The 16,632-nt window shown below is 39.9% G+C and overlaps 3 protein-coding genes across 5 annotated transcripts; 2 read left to right on the top strand and 1 right to left on the bottom strand.

Annotated features, from left to right (window-relative positions):
• The first annotated feature begins 442 nt into the window (after nt 1–442).
• LOC130692242 (NADPH oxidase 5-like) lies at nt 443–5,117 on the top strand. Of its 2 annotated transcripts, none has more exons than XM_057515317.2 (18): nt 443–690; nt 828–1,085; nt 1,167–1,261; nt 1,324–1,438; nt 1,512–1,609; nt 1,671–1,791; nt 1,851–2,001; nt 2,078–2,309; nt 2,379–2,578; nt 2,643–2,831; nt 2,893–2,952; nt 3,018–3,157; nt 3,218–3,542; nt 3,611–3,827; nt 3,892–4,207; nt 4,275–4,484; nt 4,552–4,755; nt 4,812–5,117. In XM_057515317.2, exons 2-18 carry the CDS (start codon nt 843–845, stop codon nt 5,007–5,009), a joined length of 3,114 nt encoding a protein of 1,037 aa, XP_057371300.1. In that variant the 5' UTR covers nt 443–690; nt 828–842; the 3' UTR covers nt 5,010–5,117. The 2 variants fall into 2 exon arrangements, with proteins under 2 accessions (XP_057371300.1, XP_057371299.1); XM_057515316.2 differs by having other exon boundaries at nt 444–690; nt 1,668–1,791.
• A 991-nt stretch (nt 5,118–6,108) lies between these two features.
• Nucleotides 6,109–11,511, top strand: LOC130692241 (NADPH oxidase 5-like). Its single transcript, XM_057515315.2, has 19 exons — nt 6,109–6,338; nt 7,040–7,312; nt 7,372–7,466; nt 7,536–7,644; nt 7,706–7,803; nt 7,901–8,021; nt 8,086–8,236; nt 8,299–8,530; nt 8,593–8,798; nt 8,864–9,052; nt 9,114–9,173; nt 9,262–9,401; nt 9,472–9,796; nt 9,869–10,109; nt 10,167–10,425; nt 10,497–10,607; nt 10,692–10,901; nt 10,987–11,190; nt 11,261–11,511. Exons 1-19 carry the CDS (start codon nt 6,297–6,299, stop codon nt 11,456–11,458), a joined length of 3,264 nt encoding a protein of 1,087 aa, XP_057371298.1. The 5' UTR covers nt 6,109–6,296; the 3' UTR covers nt 11,459–11,511.
• A 478-nt stretch (nt 11,512–11,989) lies between these two features.
• LOC130692253 (uncharacterized) lies at nt 11,990–15,726 on the bottom strand. 2 transcript variants are annotated; one of them, XM_059497453.1, is made up of 9 exons: nt 15,607–15,726; nt 15,132–15,374; nt 14,753–15,055; nt 14,476–14,685; nt 14,198–14,414; nt 13,984–14,138; nt 13,572–13,811; nt 12,481–12,729; nt 11,990–12,421 (listed from the first exon to the last, which is right to left on the bottom strand). In XM_059497453.1, the coding sequence occupies exons 1-9, from the start codon at nt 15,692–15,694 to the stop codon at nt 12,261–12,263; spliced, it is 1,866 nt and encodes a 621-aa protein (XP_059353436.1). In that variant the 5' UTR covers nt 15,695–15,726; the 3' UTR covers nt 11,990–12,260. The 2 variants fall into 2 exon arrangements, with proteins under 2 accessions (XP_059353436.1, XP_057371314.1); XM_057515331.2 differs by lacking the exon at nt 13,572–13,811 and adding an exon at nt 13,104–13,343 and having other exon boundaries at nt 15,607–15,725.
• Between the last annotated feature and the right edge of the window lie 906 nt (nt 15,727–16,632).

Raw genomic sequence — 16,632 nt, 5'->3', positions numbered from 1 at the left:
AAGTGTGGGCGATAATATAAACTAGGACACCCTTTCGGAAATTACTTTTAATTCACGCTCGGTGCGTGCATCTCTTTAGCCTTTGCGGCAGGAACAAATTGCCAATTACAAAATTTTGCATAAGCTCATTCATTTATACCTTTGAACACAGGAAACATGCGTCATTTTCTCTAGCAAACTGAAAATGTTTTATCCACAGTAGATTATTAAAAGTTATCAATAATGTGCTAATCATTCTAGTTGAATGTTCCTCCTTTTTTGCTGCTGGGGCTTTGGAAAGATGAAGCCAAAGCCTGATGTCATCGTTTACGTTTGAAGCATCCTTGTATGTTTTGTCATGCTCCAAGCGGCACCAACTTTCTAGCCGTAAGGTTTCTTCCAGTCTTGAATTGTTGTATAGATGAAGGTTTGGTGTTAAAGAAACGGTCAAAGCTAGACGTTTTCTTTCTGTTTTCGCTGCAATCACGTTCACCTGTACTGGACTTCCCCGCTTATTGTGAACCTGTTTCTGGTGAAGGGTGCAAACATAGCACGTATCCTTCTAACCGAAAAAGCACGTTACCAAAATGTTTGTTTAGTCTACCGCGGCGTGAGTCGCGTTCAACACTCATTTTTACATGACTCTTGCAGAGGACAAAAACAACAACATTACAGTGCGCAGCATTTTCGCAAGGAATAGCTGAAACCAAGGTATTGTTTATGTTCATTTCCTTTCATGCCATTGTTTCTGTTGAAATCATAACACCGGAAAAGAGTTCCATGTCCTTTCCGTTATCAGGTAACCCTAATTCTTTGTTAAGTTTAGTTTTGATTTTTTATTGGTAAAGGTGGGAACGTGAAAAATGGATGCGACCCAAGAAATCGATCTCTCGGGCCATACCAATCGCGCTTTTCAGCAATCGCAGACGGAATTAAGCGAGTCTCCGAGGCTAGAGTTCCAACAAGCGAGCGGAGTGAATTGGCTGACACAAGCTCAACAACGACAGCAAGCTCTGACTGGACTTCAGTCTGTCCTCAAAAGAAGCATTCAAGACCAATCACCTAACATCACCGCGGGCAACTTCTGTAGTCTCTTTTCGCAAGAGGTATGTAAGATTCTTTTCTTTTAACTTACACAAAATCACGAAATACAATTGAAATCATCATTTTATCATTTCTTTGGACAGAATGTGTTGCAACTGGTGTTTAGATTGTTTGATCACGAATCCGAAGGTCGACTGGTTCAGCTCGATTTCGTCGATTCTCTCAAAGAGAAACTTCGGTAATAATGTTCGAAAATCAATTTACATAACTGGTCTGAATTCATATTTAATCTCAACTTAGCGAAAAACCGAAAGGGACTGAATTTGTTGACCTTTTGGATACCTTGTGGTACATGTTTCTTAAACAGGCAGACATCGATTTCGAGACCTTTTGTCACGTTTTCAAGTCCCGAGGGGTAATTAACTAGAGATAGCTTTATGCGCACGTACAAAAACATAACGTTGCTAATTTAAAAAAAACAAACACAGGTGTTGCCTAAACTTTTCAGTTTAATCGACACATACAAGGCGGGTCAGGTTTCAATAGAAGATGTGATGGCCTTCTTCACCGATTTGACTCTATACAGGTGAGCTGTTCGTTGCATTATACACAGGGATATGTATTTTATTGTCACAATTGCAAAGAAGGGAGGACGGCGTTGAAAGGTTAAAGCCCGGATTTGCTGATGAATTATTTCGATCCATCGTAAAAGACGACTCTCGAGAAATGAGTTTCCAAGAGTTCAAGAAGCTCATTCCGTCTAAAAACGTAATTTCTTTTCTCGAAAGATGGAATTCAAAGCTTATTTATAGCTTCTATTTTTCTAGAAATTTTTCGCCGAACGCATTTTTGGCATTTTCAATAAAGACGGCTCCAGCAGCATTTCAATGGCCGAATTCCGCGAGGGCCTTGAGCAATTTTGCGGACAAACGGATGAAGACAAAGTCCGATGCCTTTTCCAGATTTACGATGAGGATGGTAATGATCATTTAGCCCGCTCTCTCCTACTTTTTTTTTACTAATACACATTGATTAAAATTGTACATTTCCACAGGGGACGGTTTGATCAAACTGCACGAGCTCAAAGCCGTTTTAAAAGCGTGCATTGAAGAGAACGGAATGAAATTCAGTGAGATGCAAGTGGAACAACTCGCTTTGGCTCTCTACGAGGATGCCCAGGATTGCAGCGAAGAGCTCGACAATCGCTCAGAAAATGGTCTTACCTACACCGAGTTAAAAGCTCAAATGGCTAAACATCCTGGCTTACTAGAGAACCTTTCCATCAGGTCGAATGTCCATTTTATTTAAAGATCTACATTTATTGAATGTTTTGTTTGAACATTTCCTAAATTCAGCATGGACCGGTTTATACTACCTGCTAAGAAACCTCCTCCACCTCGTCTAACTTTCAAATCCATTTCTTCTTATATAAAGAACAATGGAGCCTACATTATCTTTGTCGCTATTTATGCGCTCATCAATATCTGTTTATTCGTCAGCCGAGCCATCCAATTTAAAGACACAAACATCTTCTATATTTTGGCTAGGGCTGGTGGTAATACTCAGAATTAACATGAAGCATAAGACGATGGTAGCTACAACAGATATTGAATTTACAGGACAGGCGTTGAACTTCAATTGTGCCTTCATTTTGGTGCTGATGCTTCGTCAGGTCATCACCTTGTTGAGACAAATCGGTTGTGCCAGTTTTCTACCACTCGACCAGCACGTCTATTTACACAAAGCATGTGGTATCGTCATCGTATTTTACAGCGTTCTCCACACAGTGATGCATCTCATCAATTTCCGTAAGCCAATCATAAACACGCTCCTTTTTAAAATGATACTTGATTTATTTTGTTCTTTTAGCTTTGAATATTGCCGGAACTCTTGTCTCTCCAGCAACAGGAAGAAATCACACTGCTGCTGGTAAGAATAGAAGCGGTCATAATTAACCCTCCAACATTGAAATCAATAACATTTGTTTCTTAAAGAATGGCTGTTTACCACAAACCCTGGAATGTTTGGGCTTTATCCGGGCATAGCTAACATAACCGGATGGCTGCTTTGCATTGTTTTGGCGATCATGGGTGTATGCTCTCTTCCGTCTGTACGTAAAGGCGGTTATTTTGAGGTAAATTTTTATATTATGACTATCTTTGCGCACCTGAAACAGATTGAGGCATTTCAATAGGTGTTTTACTGGAGTCATTTGCTTTACGTACCTTTCTGGATTCTCGTGATTCTGCACGGCCCTAGATTTTGGTATTGGTTTATCGTGCCAGGCTCCATTTTCATCATCCTGAAGATCCGCAGCGGAATTTATCGTCACTCTAACGAAAAAGGTCAGACGACCGTCTCTTCGGCCGTTCTGTTGCCATCTGGCGTTACTCACTTAGTGATTAAAAAACCACCGGGTTTTCATTTCAATCCTGGAGACTACCTCTATCTTAAAGTTCCAGCAATCACTAAAACCGAATGGCATCCGTTTACCATCAGTAGTGCACCTGAACTTCCAGGTAGGTTTCTCAGTTGCGGTTAACCATTAGGCGATTTTCTAATCACTGGACATTTCTGTTTCGAACAGATTACTTATGGCTACATATTCGCTGTGCTGGAGGCTGGACGAATAAGCTTCACGAATTTTTCGAGAAAGAGCAGGCTAGGCAAAATCTTTACGAAAATATCGGCCACGCTCCACAATTGAATAACGTCTCTAACTCTTCCACGTTAACAAGAAATCTATCTGCCAACGCCACGTTTGCTTACAATATCAATCCAACGGTAGACTCGCCATCGTTACGGTATTTGTTTTCCATTATTCGATGGATGTTGAAAATGCTGGTACTCATAATTTCGTTCTTCTAGGACACAATCATTGCCAGCAGATAATAGTTTGACTAATGCGCAAACAAGATCTCCTCAAGGTTCCGCTAAGCAAGCAGCCCATCATTACATACGCAGTGGACCTGCTGACGTCAGTATATCCATACCAGCCAATGGCAGAAATGTCCCCTTGGATTCGACCAAAGTGAGTTTGTCACCTCAAGCTTTGTCTGGTCCCAAAGCCATTTCGAGTGCAACAAGCAATTCAACGTTGAACGAGGAAGAGAAAGGCAAAAAAATTGTGAAAAGACGTCTGCCCAAAATTGGGGAAGCCGGTCGTATCTATTATCCATTACCGGTACTTTCTATTAGCCATTTCATTGCATCTTTGGCACTCTTAATATTCAAGTATCCGCATTTCTTAGGTATTTATTGATGGACCATATGGAGCACCCTCCAGTCACATCTTCCGTGCCGAACGGGCCGTTCTGATTGCCGCTGGTATTGGAGTGACACCTTTCGCTAGCATTTTGCATTCAATCATGCATCGTTATTATGCCATTCTGCAACAATGTCCCAATTGCCAACACTCGTGGGCGCCACAGATGCCCGATTCCATTATGAATCTTAGAAAGGTAATCTGACGAAAGGAATGCAAATTACAATTCAAATCTTAAACACATACCGATCGTTTATCGTCAGGTCGATTTCTTCTGGATCAACCGTGACCAACGTAGTTTCGAGTGGTTTGTTGACATGTTATCGCAATTGGAGATGGAACAGACAGATGTTGGGGGCGTACTCGATCGTTTCCTCAATTTACACATGTACATCACAAGCGCGCTGAAAAAGACTGACATGAAAGCTGTTGGATTGCAAATGGCCTTTGATTTGCTCTACGCTAAGGTAGTATTAGACATTAGTTTTATTTAACAGTGTTTTATTGCCCTTTGATTTAACAGGAAAAACGGGATTTGGTGACCGGATTGAAAACTCGCACGAACGCTGGCAGACCGAATTGGGATAAAGTTTTTCAAAAAATTCTTGACGAAGATAAAGGGAAGGTAACCGTATTCTATTGTGGTCCTCCTCAGTTGGCCAAAGAACTGACTAAGAAATGCAATGACTTTGGCTTCGATTTCCGCAAGGAAATCTTCTAACTTGTTGGGAAGGTTCTCATCAATGAAATACGTTTCGTTTGCCATGCCGTGCTATGTTGTGCCCTTTTGATTACGTACATTACATCAAGATACGGTGGTTGTTATGAATTTCCTTGGTACCCTTAGAGTCATTAAGTTCGTAATTAGATTTTAACAGGCAGGTTCTGAACAATTGCTTTATTGCTTATGGGTTAGCGATCGTGACTGTATACGTTTACAACAATCCATGGAACAATGAATTTAACGATGTAAAATATTTCAGTGATTCTGATAAAGCTTAGTTCTCTGCATGAACCACATAAGAAGGATTGAGCAATTCCGCCTGAGGCGTTTTGATCGAGGTGTTCGCCAAGCCAAACCACAAATTAGATAACGTGCGTTGAAAAATCATCAAATTGTCACGTACTTCTGATGCACAAGATTATATAGCGAAGGATTACCTCGCTGATGCAACTGTGTTAAAAAAAACGTGATCGTACCAGAGTCTAGAAAGCGCACACAACCGACATCACGAACACATGTAGAATCCTTTACAGGGTTTGCGCAAGTCAGCTCACCGTCCCTTCTACATTTTCCGTACGTGTCTATGCGCATATTTGTCTTATCAGAACATTTAAGAGCAAATGGTTGGTCTGCGTCATTGGATATTCCATTTTTCTGCATTTAGTATTCGGATCTCGACTGATGTTACATAGTTTATCATTTTGTCTTGACGCATCACACATGTAAGTGAAAATTGATCAGTGTCAATCAGTTCGTTATCGCTGTGGAATATCCCGCACAAGTTTGCCCTTTGCTTGGGAAATTATTATCCCCTCTATTAAGGAATAATTACAATAAAAGCAATTTTCGTTGAGCGGTAAGGAGAGTGCCGCGTGAATGTCGCAACCTTAGACGGATAGTGTTCGGTAATTTTGGTGACAGTTTTTATTGATTTTTCCGGATACGTACGTCCTCTTTCATCACGTAATAATCAAGATATCAGTCTATATCAGCTTTCCTACTTTGCTACCTGAAAGGACAATGACAACTGACAATCATGGGGAGGCTGGTAAAAGGTGCGATGGTGCACAACATAAAAAGCTATTTGGGCATTTAGAAGTGCATTGGTACTCGGTAAAGTAATCTACAAATCGTCTTTTAATTGTGTTGATAACGACGTGTAAAAAGAAGGAAAACTTTTTTAAAGTTGGCATTACCTTTGAGTCGATGAGTAGTTGTGGACAAAACGGGTCAAATTCATTTTCAGAGCTATCTTCTAGCATCTTAAAAGCATCTTGATAAACGATGGCATCGTCCTCCAGGCCTAGACCCAGTAACTTACAATTGGTAAGACATAAAAATTTATTATTATTATTTTTAATTTATTAAGCCATTACTGTACGAAATTTGGCCAATGATAAGGGATTTGCTGTGTGCCGCGGACATTACACGTTTAGTATATGTCCCATTAAACGTAACTCGTAATTTAAAAATACTCTTTAAGTTAGTGAACAGCGAAAAATTCGAACATTTCAAATATAACTTATTTTTAAGCTGCAATGAAAGTGCAGGTCTAGTTTCTTTGTCTACCATTTAATTTGCCCTAGCGTGTATCCGCGCCATCATGTTGTTGTAACGCCAACGCGTCCCATTTGACGAACTTTATCCCGAAACAAATAAACGTGGACTGAGTTTGCACGATTCTACACAACTTCCTAGATAACGAAGGGGGTTTTCAATGTTGAGCAGATTGGGAAACATGAATTATGGGTTACCTAGGACGAACTTGTTCCTTATTTATGTGACATGTAAGTCATGTTTTATCTTTTTGAAAGCTCAGAAGGTCACAGATTATGTTTGTCTTTCGAAATTTAGGACGTTTATACATGTGACCTTATTCTTGACGAATCCGTTTGAGTACGAATACTATTTTCTCCATTGTTTACGTTCGAGCGATGTCACATAACGCATTCGCTAAAACTTTTTTGCAGAAAATTATTTCCTTTTTCTACTTTCCATGCCAATACTTTATATTTCTAATGTTGCAGAATGTGGGTGATCAAAAAGGCGTGGTTGGAACCCCTAAAATCCAATGGAGATTTCAAGTCAATGGCTCCGATCAATCGCTCAACATCGTTAGGAATAGCAACGCGTCATCATCATGTCTTGATTCTCCATCATCAGCAAGTGGCCGACTGTCGCCCAGAACCAATAATCGACCGCAAGCCTTGGCAAATCTGCAATCTATGTGCTCACGTGCGGCTACGAAGCGCAATGCAAAATTTACAAAGGATAGCTTTTGCGAATTATTCGCGAAATATGTAGGTATTTCTTATGTCTAGGCGCTATGGTTTCATTTCATTTGCTTTTTGTTTGCAAGGAGATGCATCAACTGCTTTTCCAACTGTTTGATGACAAATCAAAGGGAAAGCTGGTTCAGTCGCATTTCGTCGATTTCCTCAACGAAAAACTGGGGTAAAATGCTATAATCTTCCAAAATAAAAAAGCAATTGTATTTAGGCTAATGCGCTGCATAAACTTTAGGAGAGAAGGCCAAGATTTCGTACACTTGGTTGATACGTTAGTCTATGTTATAGCAGGGGAAGCCGATTTGGATATCCAGCTCTTTTCTCGGGTATTCCAAACCCAAAAGGTAAAGGATTTACTGCTCATTTTGAATGCTTCTTAACTTGTTAACGTAAAAACCATTCCAGCTTCTTTCCAAGCTTTTCAAATTAATCGACGTTGATCGGTCCGGAAGTGTTTCCGTTGAGTGCATAGTAGTTTTCATCATGGATTTATCCTTGCCAAGGTAAGTGAACAACTATAAGGCTCAACGATGTCTACATATGGTGAAGAACAACGCTGCACATTCGATTAATGAACGTTTTAAATCATGTTTTTATAAGACCAAAAAGTAGAAATCTCAGAAAAGTGAGATTTGAAAGTATCGAGGAACTCTTCAGCAATGTCAATGGAAGAACAGAGCTTACCATTGAAGAATTCAAGAAGTTAATCCCATCAAAAGACGTGAGCTGGATTAGTATTTGATCCTTGTGTTTGTCTCTCTCAAGAAGTTTATCTTATCCATCAGGCGTTCTTCGCTGAGCGTGTGTTCCACATCTTGGATAAAGACGGTTCCAATGGTATCTCGACGTCTGAATTGAGACTAGGGCTAGAGCAGTTGTGCAGTCAATCAGTCGAAGATAGGGTCCGTTTCCTCTTCCAAATCTACGATCGAGATGGCAATATTTTATAGTAACAAATCGCCACCTGCAAAACAATTCTAAAAACTAGTTTATTATAGGTGACGGACTGATCCAACTGCATGACTTGAAAGCAGTCTTGAAGGCTTGCACAGAAGAAAACAAAATGAATTTTAGCGAAGAACAGCTCGATCAGCTTGCTTTAGCCCTCTACGAAGACGCTGTAGACTCTGTGAATAGCAATACGCCCAGCGCTAGTAATGGGCTTGAGTTTGAACATCTAAAGGCTCAGTTAGAGAAACATCCAGGACTTATAGACGAGCTTTCTTTCAGGTATCGATACGTTCTATTTCCTCTTTGTTTTCGTCACTCTATTTATAAATTGATTGTTTAAGCTTAGAGCGATTTTTGCTGCCATCAAGCACGCAAAGGAGCAGGAAGACGCGATGGTCTTCTAATGTAATCCGGTCTTACATTCGAAATAAGGCTGCGTTCATGTCCTTCCTCGGTGCATACATCTTCGTAAATCTCGTATTGTTTACCACTCGCGCCTTTAAGTACAGGAATGAAAACCTTCCCTACATGGTCGCAAGAGCTTGCGGTAAGTAGGCAACTTGTTTCACGTAACTTTGAGCATTGTACTTATTGTAGTGTGGTGTGAAATAGGCCAGGTGTTGAATTTCAATTGCGCCTTCGTTGTCGTCCTCATGTTGCACCATTGTATCACGTGGTTGAGGCAATCTAGGATGGCTATTTTTCTACCACTTGATCAGCATGTTTACCTACACAAACTCTGTGGCTTTGTAATAGTCTTATTCAGTGGTTTGCACACTGTCATGCATCTCATCAACTTTTGTGAGTATATTGTTACGTTACGTTATCAAATCTACAACCTGTTGCTCTTCTTATTCAACAGCTTCTAACGTAGCCGATCAAGTAGTTTCACCGGTTACTAATGAAACACACTCAGCTAAAGGTAAACGTGTATTTTAAATAAGGAATGATAATAATTATTGGTACAGTTGTAGTACTCGTAACTAACTGATTTTTAACGTCTTTAATAGAGTGGTTATTTACAATGATTCCTGGATTATATGGTCTCATCCCCGGTATTGCTAATCTCACCGGTTGGGCGTTATTAATAATATTAGGGATAATGATTCCGTGTTCTCTGCCTTTCGTCCGCAAAACGGGTTTTTTCGAGGCACTTATACTCAATCTATTATCTCTCAAGAGTTCAATAGTCTATCATTGTTTTGTTTTTGAATTTGCAGTTATTTTATTGGACGCACTTCCTTCATTATCCATTTTGGGCTTTGCTAATCTTGCATGGCCCTCACTTTTGGTATTGGTTTGTTGGTCCTGGCACACTTTTTATCATCCTAGAAAAATTACGTCGTCAAAGAAGGCGCATGACGGGCAAGGGCAGAACATTCATCAACTACACACTCCTACTGCCGTCACGCGTCACTCATCTAGTCTGCCGGAAACCCCCAAACTTCAGGTTTCATCCAGGCGATTATGTCTATCTTAACATACCAGCAATTGCCTCCTACGAATGGCACCCTTTTACAATTAGCAGTGCACCTGAACTTCCAGGTACGTGTGTTCATATTCATTTCAATGAAAAACAAGTCAATGAACCGACATCCTTTTTTATGAAATGGGTAGACGTTTTATGGTTCCACATCCGGGGTGTGGGCGGATGGACAAATAAGCTTTATGAATATTTTAAACGGGAACAAATCAAGCAAGAACAATTTCAATCATCAACTAGACCAACCTTACCTTTTGTTTCTTCTTACTGTTCCGAGTTGCAGCCGAACATGCAACCCATAACGGATGAGTCGTTCGAAAATAGCGCTGAGCAAAAATCTTCGCCCAAATGTACGGGAACTCGTATACCCTACAGGTACGACACGTTTCTAAGAGTAAATAATTTCACGTTTGTCATTCATTGTTAATTCAGTCCCCAAGTTTCAATTCCACTGAGTGAAGTGAGCATGAACGAGTCCGTTTTAGGAGCTCAGGCTGTCAGACATACAGGATACCGATACATGCGACACCCACCAGAAGTGATCAATTTACCGGTTCCGGACCCTCGTGATACAGACCTTCTAAGTGCACCGTGGCAAAAGTGGAGCAAGAAAAAGAATCCTCGTGATTCTTTTAGCACGGAAACATTGCGATCTCGAAGAAAAAAGTCGGAGAGAAAAGTGGAAGAAAATGTGATCGATAATTCTAAATTTTTTGATGCAACAGAATGTGAAACAAAAAGTACTAACAGAATGTAATTTAGGGAAATCCATCTACTGAAGACTGTGCATCGAATGGATTAGCATCCAGGGGTAACGATGTTCCAAACCCGTCGCAAACAACTGAGGGTGTAAGCATTTACCATCCGCTGGAGGTTCGTATGTGCTTTTGTTCTGTAAAATTGAACAACGTTGGCTAAGATCCATTTCTTTTTATACCGACTTCGTGAAAAATTTAGATCACCATTGACGGACCGTATGGAACTCCCTCTAGTCACATTTTCCGCGCCCAGCATGCCGTTCTTATCGCAGCTGGCATCGGAGTGACTCCGTTTGCCAGTATTCTGCAATCCATAATGCACCGCTATTATGCCAGTTTACAGGTTTGCCCAAATTGCCAATATTCATGGGCATCACGAATGCCAGATTCCATAATGAATCTAAAAAAGGTACTGACAACGCACATCATCAATGCATAGTAACGTCAAAATGAGTAGCATCAATTTTAGATTTTTCTTTCTTGCTGTTTGAAAGGTTGATTTTTTCTGGATTAATCGTGATCAGCGAAGTTTTGAATGGTTCGTTCACATGCTCTCGCAATTGGAAATGGAACAAGCTGAAATGGGCAGTGCTTTGGGCCGATTCCTCGATTTGCACATGTACATCACAAGCGCCCTGAAGAAGACTGATCTAAAGGCTGTTGGACTCCAAATGGCCCTCGATTTGCTGCACGCTAAGGTTGTTAACAGCAAGCAAGAAGCTATACTTAAATTTATTGTAGCTTTATAATTGGCCAATATTATTGCAGGAAAAGCGTGATCTCGTGACCGGTCTTAAGACTCGAACCAATGCCGGCAGGCCGAACTGGGATAAAGTATTCCAAAAGCTAATAGACGAAGATAAAGGAAATGTAACTGTTTTTTATTGCGGCCCTCCTCAGTTGGCCAAAGAACTGAAAAAGAAATGCAACAAGTTTGGCTTCAATTTTCATAAAGAAATTTTTTAATGTAACATATCTTAATTTGTACAGTTTTAGCCGCAATATAATCGCCATCAATATCCTAATACTCATCTCTACTCTTAGAAAAATGGGGAGGAGTTAAAAAAAAAAAAAAAAAAAAGGTCGATGGGCCACTATAATGGGCGTTTCAAGAGACAGGGAGTAGGTCGACGGGCAGACTTGAGAGGACAGGTAGAAGCAAAAAAATGTTAAACGCAAAAAAAAGAAAAATATTTATATAATATAACAACAAAGATTCGACCCCGTGAAATTAGTAAGGCAGCCGTAAACTACACCATAGCGCCATACTTCACTAATAACATCTATATACATAAGCTGCCTATCTGAATGGGAGACACCCAAAGCAAAATTTGGTTGGAATGTGCGGTCCTGGTACAGTTTGACCACGCTTTGTGTTCTGTAGTCCCCGGGTTCAAATCCCGCCACCGCCAATTTCCAGCTAATCATCGAGCTATGTGACCCTCTTCGATACCCGTAAGTTTTTGTTTTCCATGAACACCAGCAGGTATGTTGTAATTTTGTAAAAAAGGAAGGAAAGTGTATTCAATTAATGCAGTCATGCTACAACATAAAATAATGATTCATGGTGAGATTGCATGTTAACCGATCAAAAACTTCACGCGGACGGAGTAAAACGGACGGAATCAAGTTGCGATGTCACCTAATCCGTGTTGCACATCATGAAATTCTATATACTAAAATACGATGGAAATAAAACAAACCGGCTCCGGTGTGCATCACCCCCGGCAACAATCACTCATTCACATTCAAACACTTATGCAAAAATCTAATGCTGAAAGACAAAAAGTAAAGTCAGTGGTAATAAAATGGCTGTTAATGAGATTCGTATGTAGTCTGCACTAGCTCTAAAACTGAACGTCTGAATATATGATTCAGACGTGCTCCACGGGTTTTCACCATCATCGAAATTCATTGGGCATTGATCACCTATTTAGAAAGCAAAACATTGAAGGACGAACGATAATACTTAAATATTAAAAACCTACGTTCTCGCTCGTATTCCTCCATGTTTAGGTGAACAGCCGCTCCTTCTGTATAGTTCCAACTCGTCACATCTTGATTGAGAGGACAGTACGGGCCTAGCGCCTGAGACATGTAGATTTTGGTCAAGTCAGCCCGCTGGTATACCCAGCATCTGTAACGGCTGAATGCATCAAGCTCGTCGTAGGTGATAAGATATGAACGAAGATTCTCCTTCCAAAACCCGATACACTTTAGCTTGTAATCCGGGTCACCTATAAGAGTGATTAGAAAGAAATGAGAAAATATCCCAAGTTTGGCATACGAGAAAAGGTTAAAAAGCAGAAGAAACGCGATAAGCTGATAGCGGACTACAAAAATTCAAATAACCGAAGTTATCTAGAAAGCAAAGCACAGAAGCGAAGCGAAGCAACGTAAAGCCAATAATAAAATATTAGTAAACATGTAGCGAGCATCGACATCGACTGCAAAGCACCATCCTGTTAAGCAAATTATTAGAAAAGCTTCCAGCACCAAGCAAATTGCACCATCAAAGCGACGACACGAAAGAAAAAAAAAATCACGCAAACTGCATAGCATAATAAGCGGCGAAAATAAGCAGCGTTCAAAATAAAGGATATCTGTATACTGTAAATGTCAACGGGCCGTCCTTTGTAATCCACCGAAAGACAATAATGTTCGTCGATCCACATTTCTTTTTGCTCGGCATCGCAAACCGAAAAGTCTGAAATGTTCTCTTTGCAATAAATATCAGGACGAGGTGAATCAGTCACACCACCCAAAATTCGTGTTTCAAATTTGATGTCACCCTTTTGCGTGAATTTGAATTTCCCGGCCACTGGACAACGAATAGGAACTGGATCCCGGGCTATTTGATAAACCAGAAGACATTACTTAACAAATCCATGCGGCAGAACACCACTCTGAGTATAAACATTTGTACAACATTATTTATCGAATGAGATTTGTAGGAGTATAGCTGCGCGAAACCATCACTTCAGAGACCTATAAACAAGTAATATGGCCAATGCCATTAGTACGAAGAGGGAAACGGTGACTGAGGAAAGAGAAAAGAATAATGTCGGCAATTAAGTACTATAGATGTCAACAGGGCGTCCATAAGTGTCGGTGGAGAGGCAAAATTCTGCATCAATAACCATCTCTTTCTGTCCAGAATCACAGACTTGAAACGAGGACACCGAGTCCATGCAGTGGATTTCCGGACGAGGGGAATCCGTTACTCCGCCTAAAATACGGGTCTTAAACTTGATGTCGCCATTTTGCTGAAAACGGAACATGCCAGCCACGGGACAGCGAATAGGCACCGGCTCTTTGGCTGCCGTTTGGACAAAAAGTGTTACATTTTACATACAAAGTTGATGTCAAATTCACGACCCTCTGGCGACAACTCCTCAGAAAATTCGTGCAATTTAATTTTAATATGGTAAATAAAATTTTTAAAAAATTTGTTCCAAGTACTCGATTGTTTAACCAAACTGATTACATACCTAATAATAGATCATATTTCCAGGCATTCTTAGCAGGAAATTGTGTCCAAGAGCAGACAGTGTGAAAGTCATCTTTAATCATGGCAAGTCCTTTTCGATATCGGATAATGTTATGGTGTCGAGGTACGATGTCGAAGCAGATGTAGTCTTTTTGACTGAAACATTAATAACGCGTGTGATTGAACTGCAGAAACTATGTTACAACAGTTGTTACCATCCATCCACGTTGAGACGAGTAAGAAGAATCCTTGAATCACGTGACTCTTTGCAGACGTACACGGTTTTACGAGACCTTCCGATATCTGGGTGCCATGTCTCCACAATGTGAGTTTGATTAATATAAACATCAGCGTCAATATTGGCCGTGTTGATCCAATGTCCGGAAAAATTTAAAGGAAGATTACAACCGGGAGTAACAGTTTCCGATTTGACTGCACGTTCAAGCCGAAGATTAGATCAAATTTGTTTGGAAATCTACACCTAATAACATACCAGGAGTCATGCGATAACGCTCAGGACTGTCTTCAGGTGATTTTAAAGTATTACATTCTGGTGTGATAGATTTCCCCATATATTCGTCATCGTCACGATTTTTCAAAAAGCAACGGAATTTCTCATCCTTTCGTGATTCCTTAGTATTGGCTACAGCAAAATAATGATTTTTTCCAACAAACCAATCTCCTAAACAGCTAAATTCAACAGCTAAAAACAGTGGAAATTAATAAACATACCTTTTACAACGACTAAACCCAATGAAAACGCTACTTACTCCCATCCAAAGATTCACTCATCCCATCACATTTCCTGTAGCTTATGGTGAACTTCTGATTAGTAATCAAGAACTGGGATCCAGGTGTCTGGCAAGACTGAATAACATTGCCAGGATGATTGCATTCTCCAGTAAAACGGAATCGATTTTGATATGCAAATTGCCAGACACCTTCTAAACCTGATCTGCAATTGACTGGCACAAAATTTTCAGCATAGAGTGTAATGAGCTGCTGATCAGGATTGATTCCTTCACATATTGAATTCAAAGATGGAGATTTGTCCCTGAGTGTTTTGCATCCAGCTGTAAACAATAAATATAATAGAAGAAATTTGTAAAATATAATATGTTTACAGTGTGTTGAATGATTGCAACTCACATTCAATTTTGTCAAGGATGTTGACTGTTCTGACAAAAAATTTGACACAATGATAACAAGTTGTTTGTACATCATAAAAGACAAATGTGTAGTTGACATGATGTGAATGATGGGAAGAAAGACAATTTCCTCTTCCAGTCATGGAATCCCCATTGATTTCAGTAGTGAAGTATTCACCATTCTCTCGGTAAAACCATGTTCCTCTCACAACAAATGGAATGTCACAGTCTTTGGATGCAACACCTGCCAGAACAACGGCATTAATTTTAAATTGTCAATTATAATGTAGTATTATCAAGCACTGGATAACTCTGAACATGTGATCAATTTTCACTAATAATTGTGCACAGATCCTACCACAGGCCATTAGATTACAACTTGGTTATGCTCTTCCTATCATTAGGTATCAAACATTTCTTTACCTAATATGTTGCCTTGAAAACTCTTTAAGTTATAAAAATTAAGCGAAAATTACCTTGAATGCTGATGAATACAAAACACGATATAAAAGTAAACAGCATTTCAATCTTCAGACGGCACGCCCTAGTACAGCCCGCCATCATTCAAGCTGGAATGAAAGTCAGGTTGTGTTTAAGATACCTGTAATCAAGGTAAATACGGTGCTATAGTTTCTACAAATTCATAGCCGAAAAAGAGGGAAAAGGGGAGGAGCAAAGGTCTCAAAAGTTGAGCCGTTGTCCCGTATGCTTTTTCAAAGTAGTGGCAACACAGCATTAAACATTTCCGCCGAAATTGTACTTTACGAGTGCGCCACTAACATAACGTTTCATTACTGTCCTATCTTTCGTTAGATTCTTTGGCATTCCATAATTTAACGCCACACAATACTCCGTTTAAATTTGCGAGTATACATTTCTTAAAAAGTTTCATACATGTAAGCGTTTGGGGATAATTACCTGTATCACGTGACTCCTAAGTGTTTATTCTTTGCTACCAAATTAATACTGCAGCTAAACTGATCCGGTGCCTTGCCCTGCTATACTTTTTACTGGTCATGATAGGCTACTTGCCGACATTATACATTTGTAAACAGTCGGTCAGTCTCAGCTGGGACTCAACTCTTCCCTTTGTGATGTTCATGTGTGTAGTTGTCATCCATGAGTAAACGAAATGCCATGTACATTTGGTGTTGTCTATCGAATGGAAAAAATTTTTTCTGAGTCCCCTGTCCGGCAGAAATGGAAAGTTTAGCTCCAGTAGTTCACACACAGTGTATTTGATTTCTATACAATGTAAGCGCTTGTAAAACAAACAAACGTATGATAAAGTTAACCACAACAGACGAGGAAAACCAATCAAGACCAGCTTCGTTTTTTTCCCTCGCGTTAAATCATGGCGTTTAATATAATCCCGAGATACTATTCGACGTTATTAGGTTTATTAGTAGGAAAACAGAGATATAAATGTATTACTTATTAGAGGTGAAACTTATGACAAAGTGAGTTGTATTAGCACTTTAGCAGTCCCCAGTCAAAGGAGA

This window comes from Daphnia carinata, chromosome 1 (genome assembly GCF_022539665.2).
Source record: "Daphnia carinata strain CSIRO-1 chromosome 1, CSIRO_AGI_Dcar_HiC_V3, whole genome shotgun sequence".
Classification (NCBI taxonomy): Eukaryota; Metazoa; Arthropoda; class Branchiopoda; order Diplostraca; family Daphniidae; genus Daphnia; species Daphnia carinata.
This window is presented reverse-complemented; position numbering and strand designations above follow the sequence as displayed.

What these genes read in the sequence shown, in the direction of transcription:
- LOC130692242 (XM_057515316.2), top strand. Translation starts at nt 843, where the DNA reads ATGGATGCGACCCAAGAAATCGATCTCTCGGGCCATACCAATCGCGCT. An exon ending in TATTTTGGCTAGGGCTGGTG is followed by an intron (nt 2,579 to 2,642) that starts GTAATACTCAGA and finishes TTGAATTTACAG; the next exon opens with GACAGGCGTTGAACTTCAAT. An exon ending in GTAGACTCGCCATCGTTACG is followed by an intron (nt 3,828 to 3,891) that starts GTATTTGTTTTC and finishes TCGTTCTTCTAG; the next exon opens with GACACAATCATTGCCAGCAG.
- LOC130692241 (XM_057515315.2), top strand. Translation starts at nt 6,297, where the DNA reads ATGGCATCGTCCTCCAGGCCTAGACCCAGTAACTTACAATTG. An exon ending in CATGCATCTCATCAACTTTT is followed by an intron (nt 9,053 to 9,113) that starts GTGAGTATATTG and finishes CTTATTCAACAG; the next exon opens with CTTCTAACGTAGCCGATCAA. An exon ending in GGAACTCGTATACCCTACAG is followed by an intron (nt 10,110 to 10,166) that starts GTACGACACGTT and finishes TTGTTAATTCAG; the next exon opens with TCCCCAAGTTTCAATTCCAC.
- LOC130692253 (XM_059497453.1), bottom strand. Translation starts at nt 15,694, where the DNA reads ATGATGGCGGGCTGTACTAGGGCGTGCCGTCTGAAGATTGAAATGCTG. An exon ending in GAGTGAATCTTTGGATGGGA is followed by an intron (nt 14,686 to 14,752) that starts GTAAGTAGCGTT and finishes CACTGTTTTTAG; the next exon opens with CTGTTGAATTTAGCTGTTTA. An exon ending in CGTCTCAACGTGGATGGATG is followed by an intron (nt 14,139 to 14,197) that starts GTAACAACTGTT and finishes TTAATGTTTCAG; the next exon opens with TCAAAAAGACTACATCTGCT.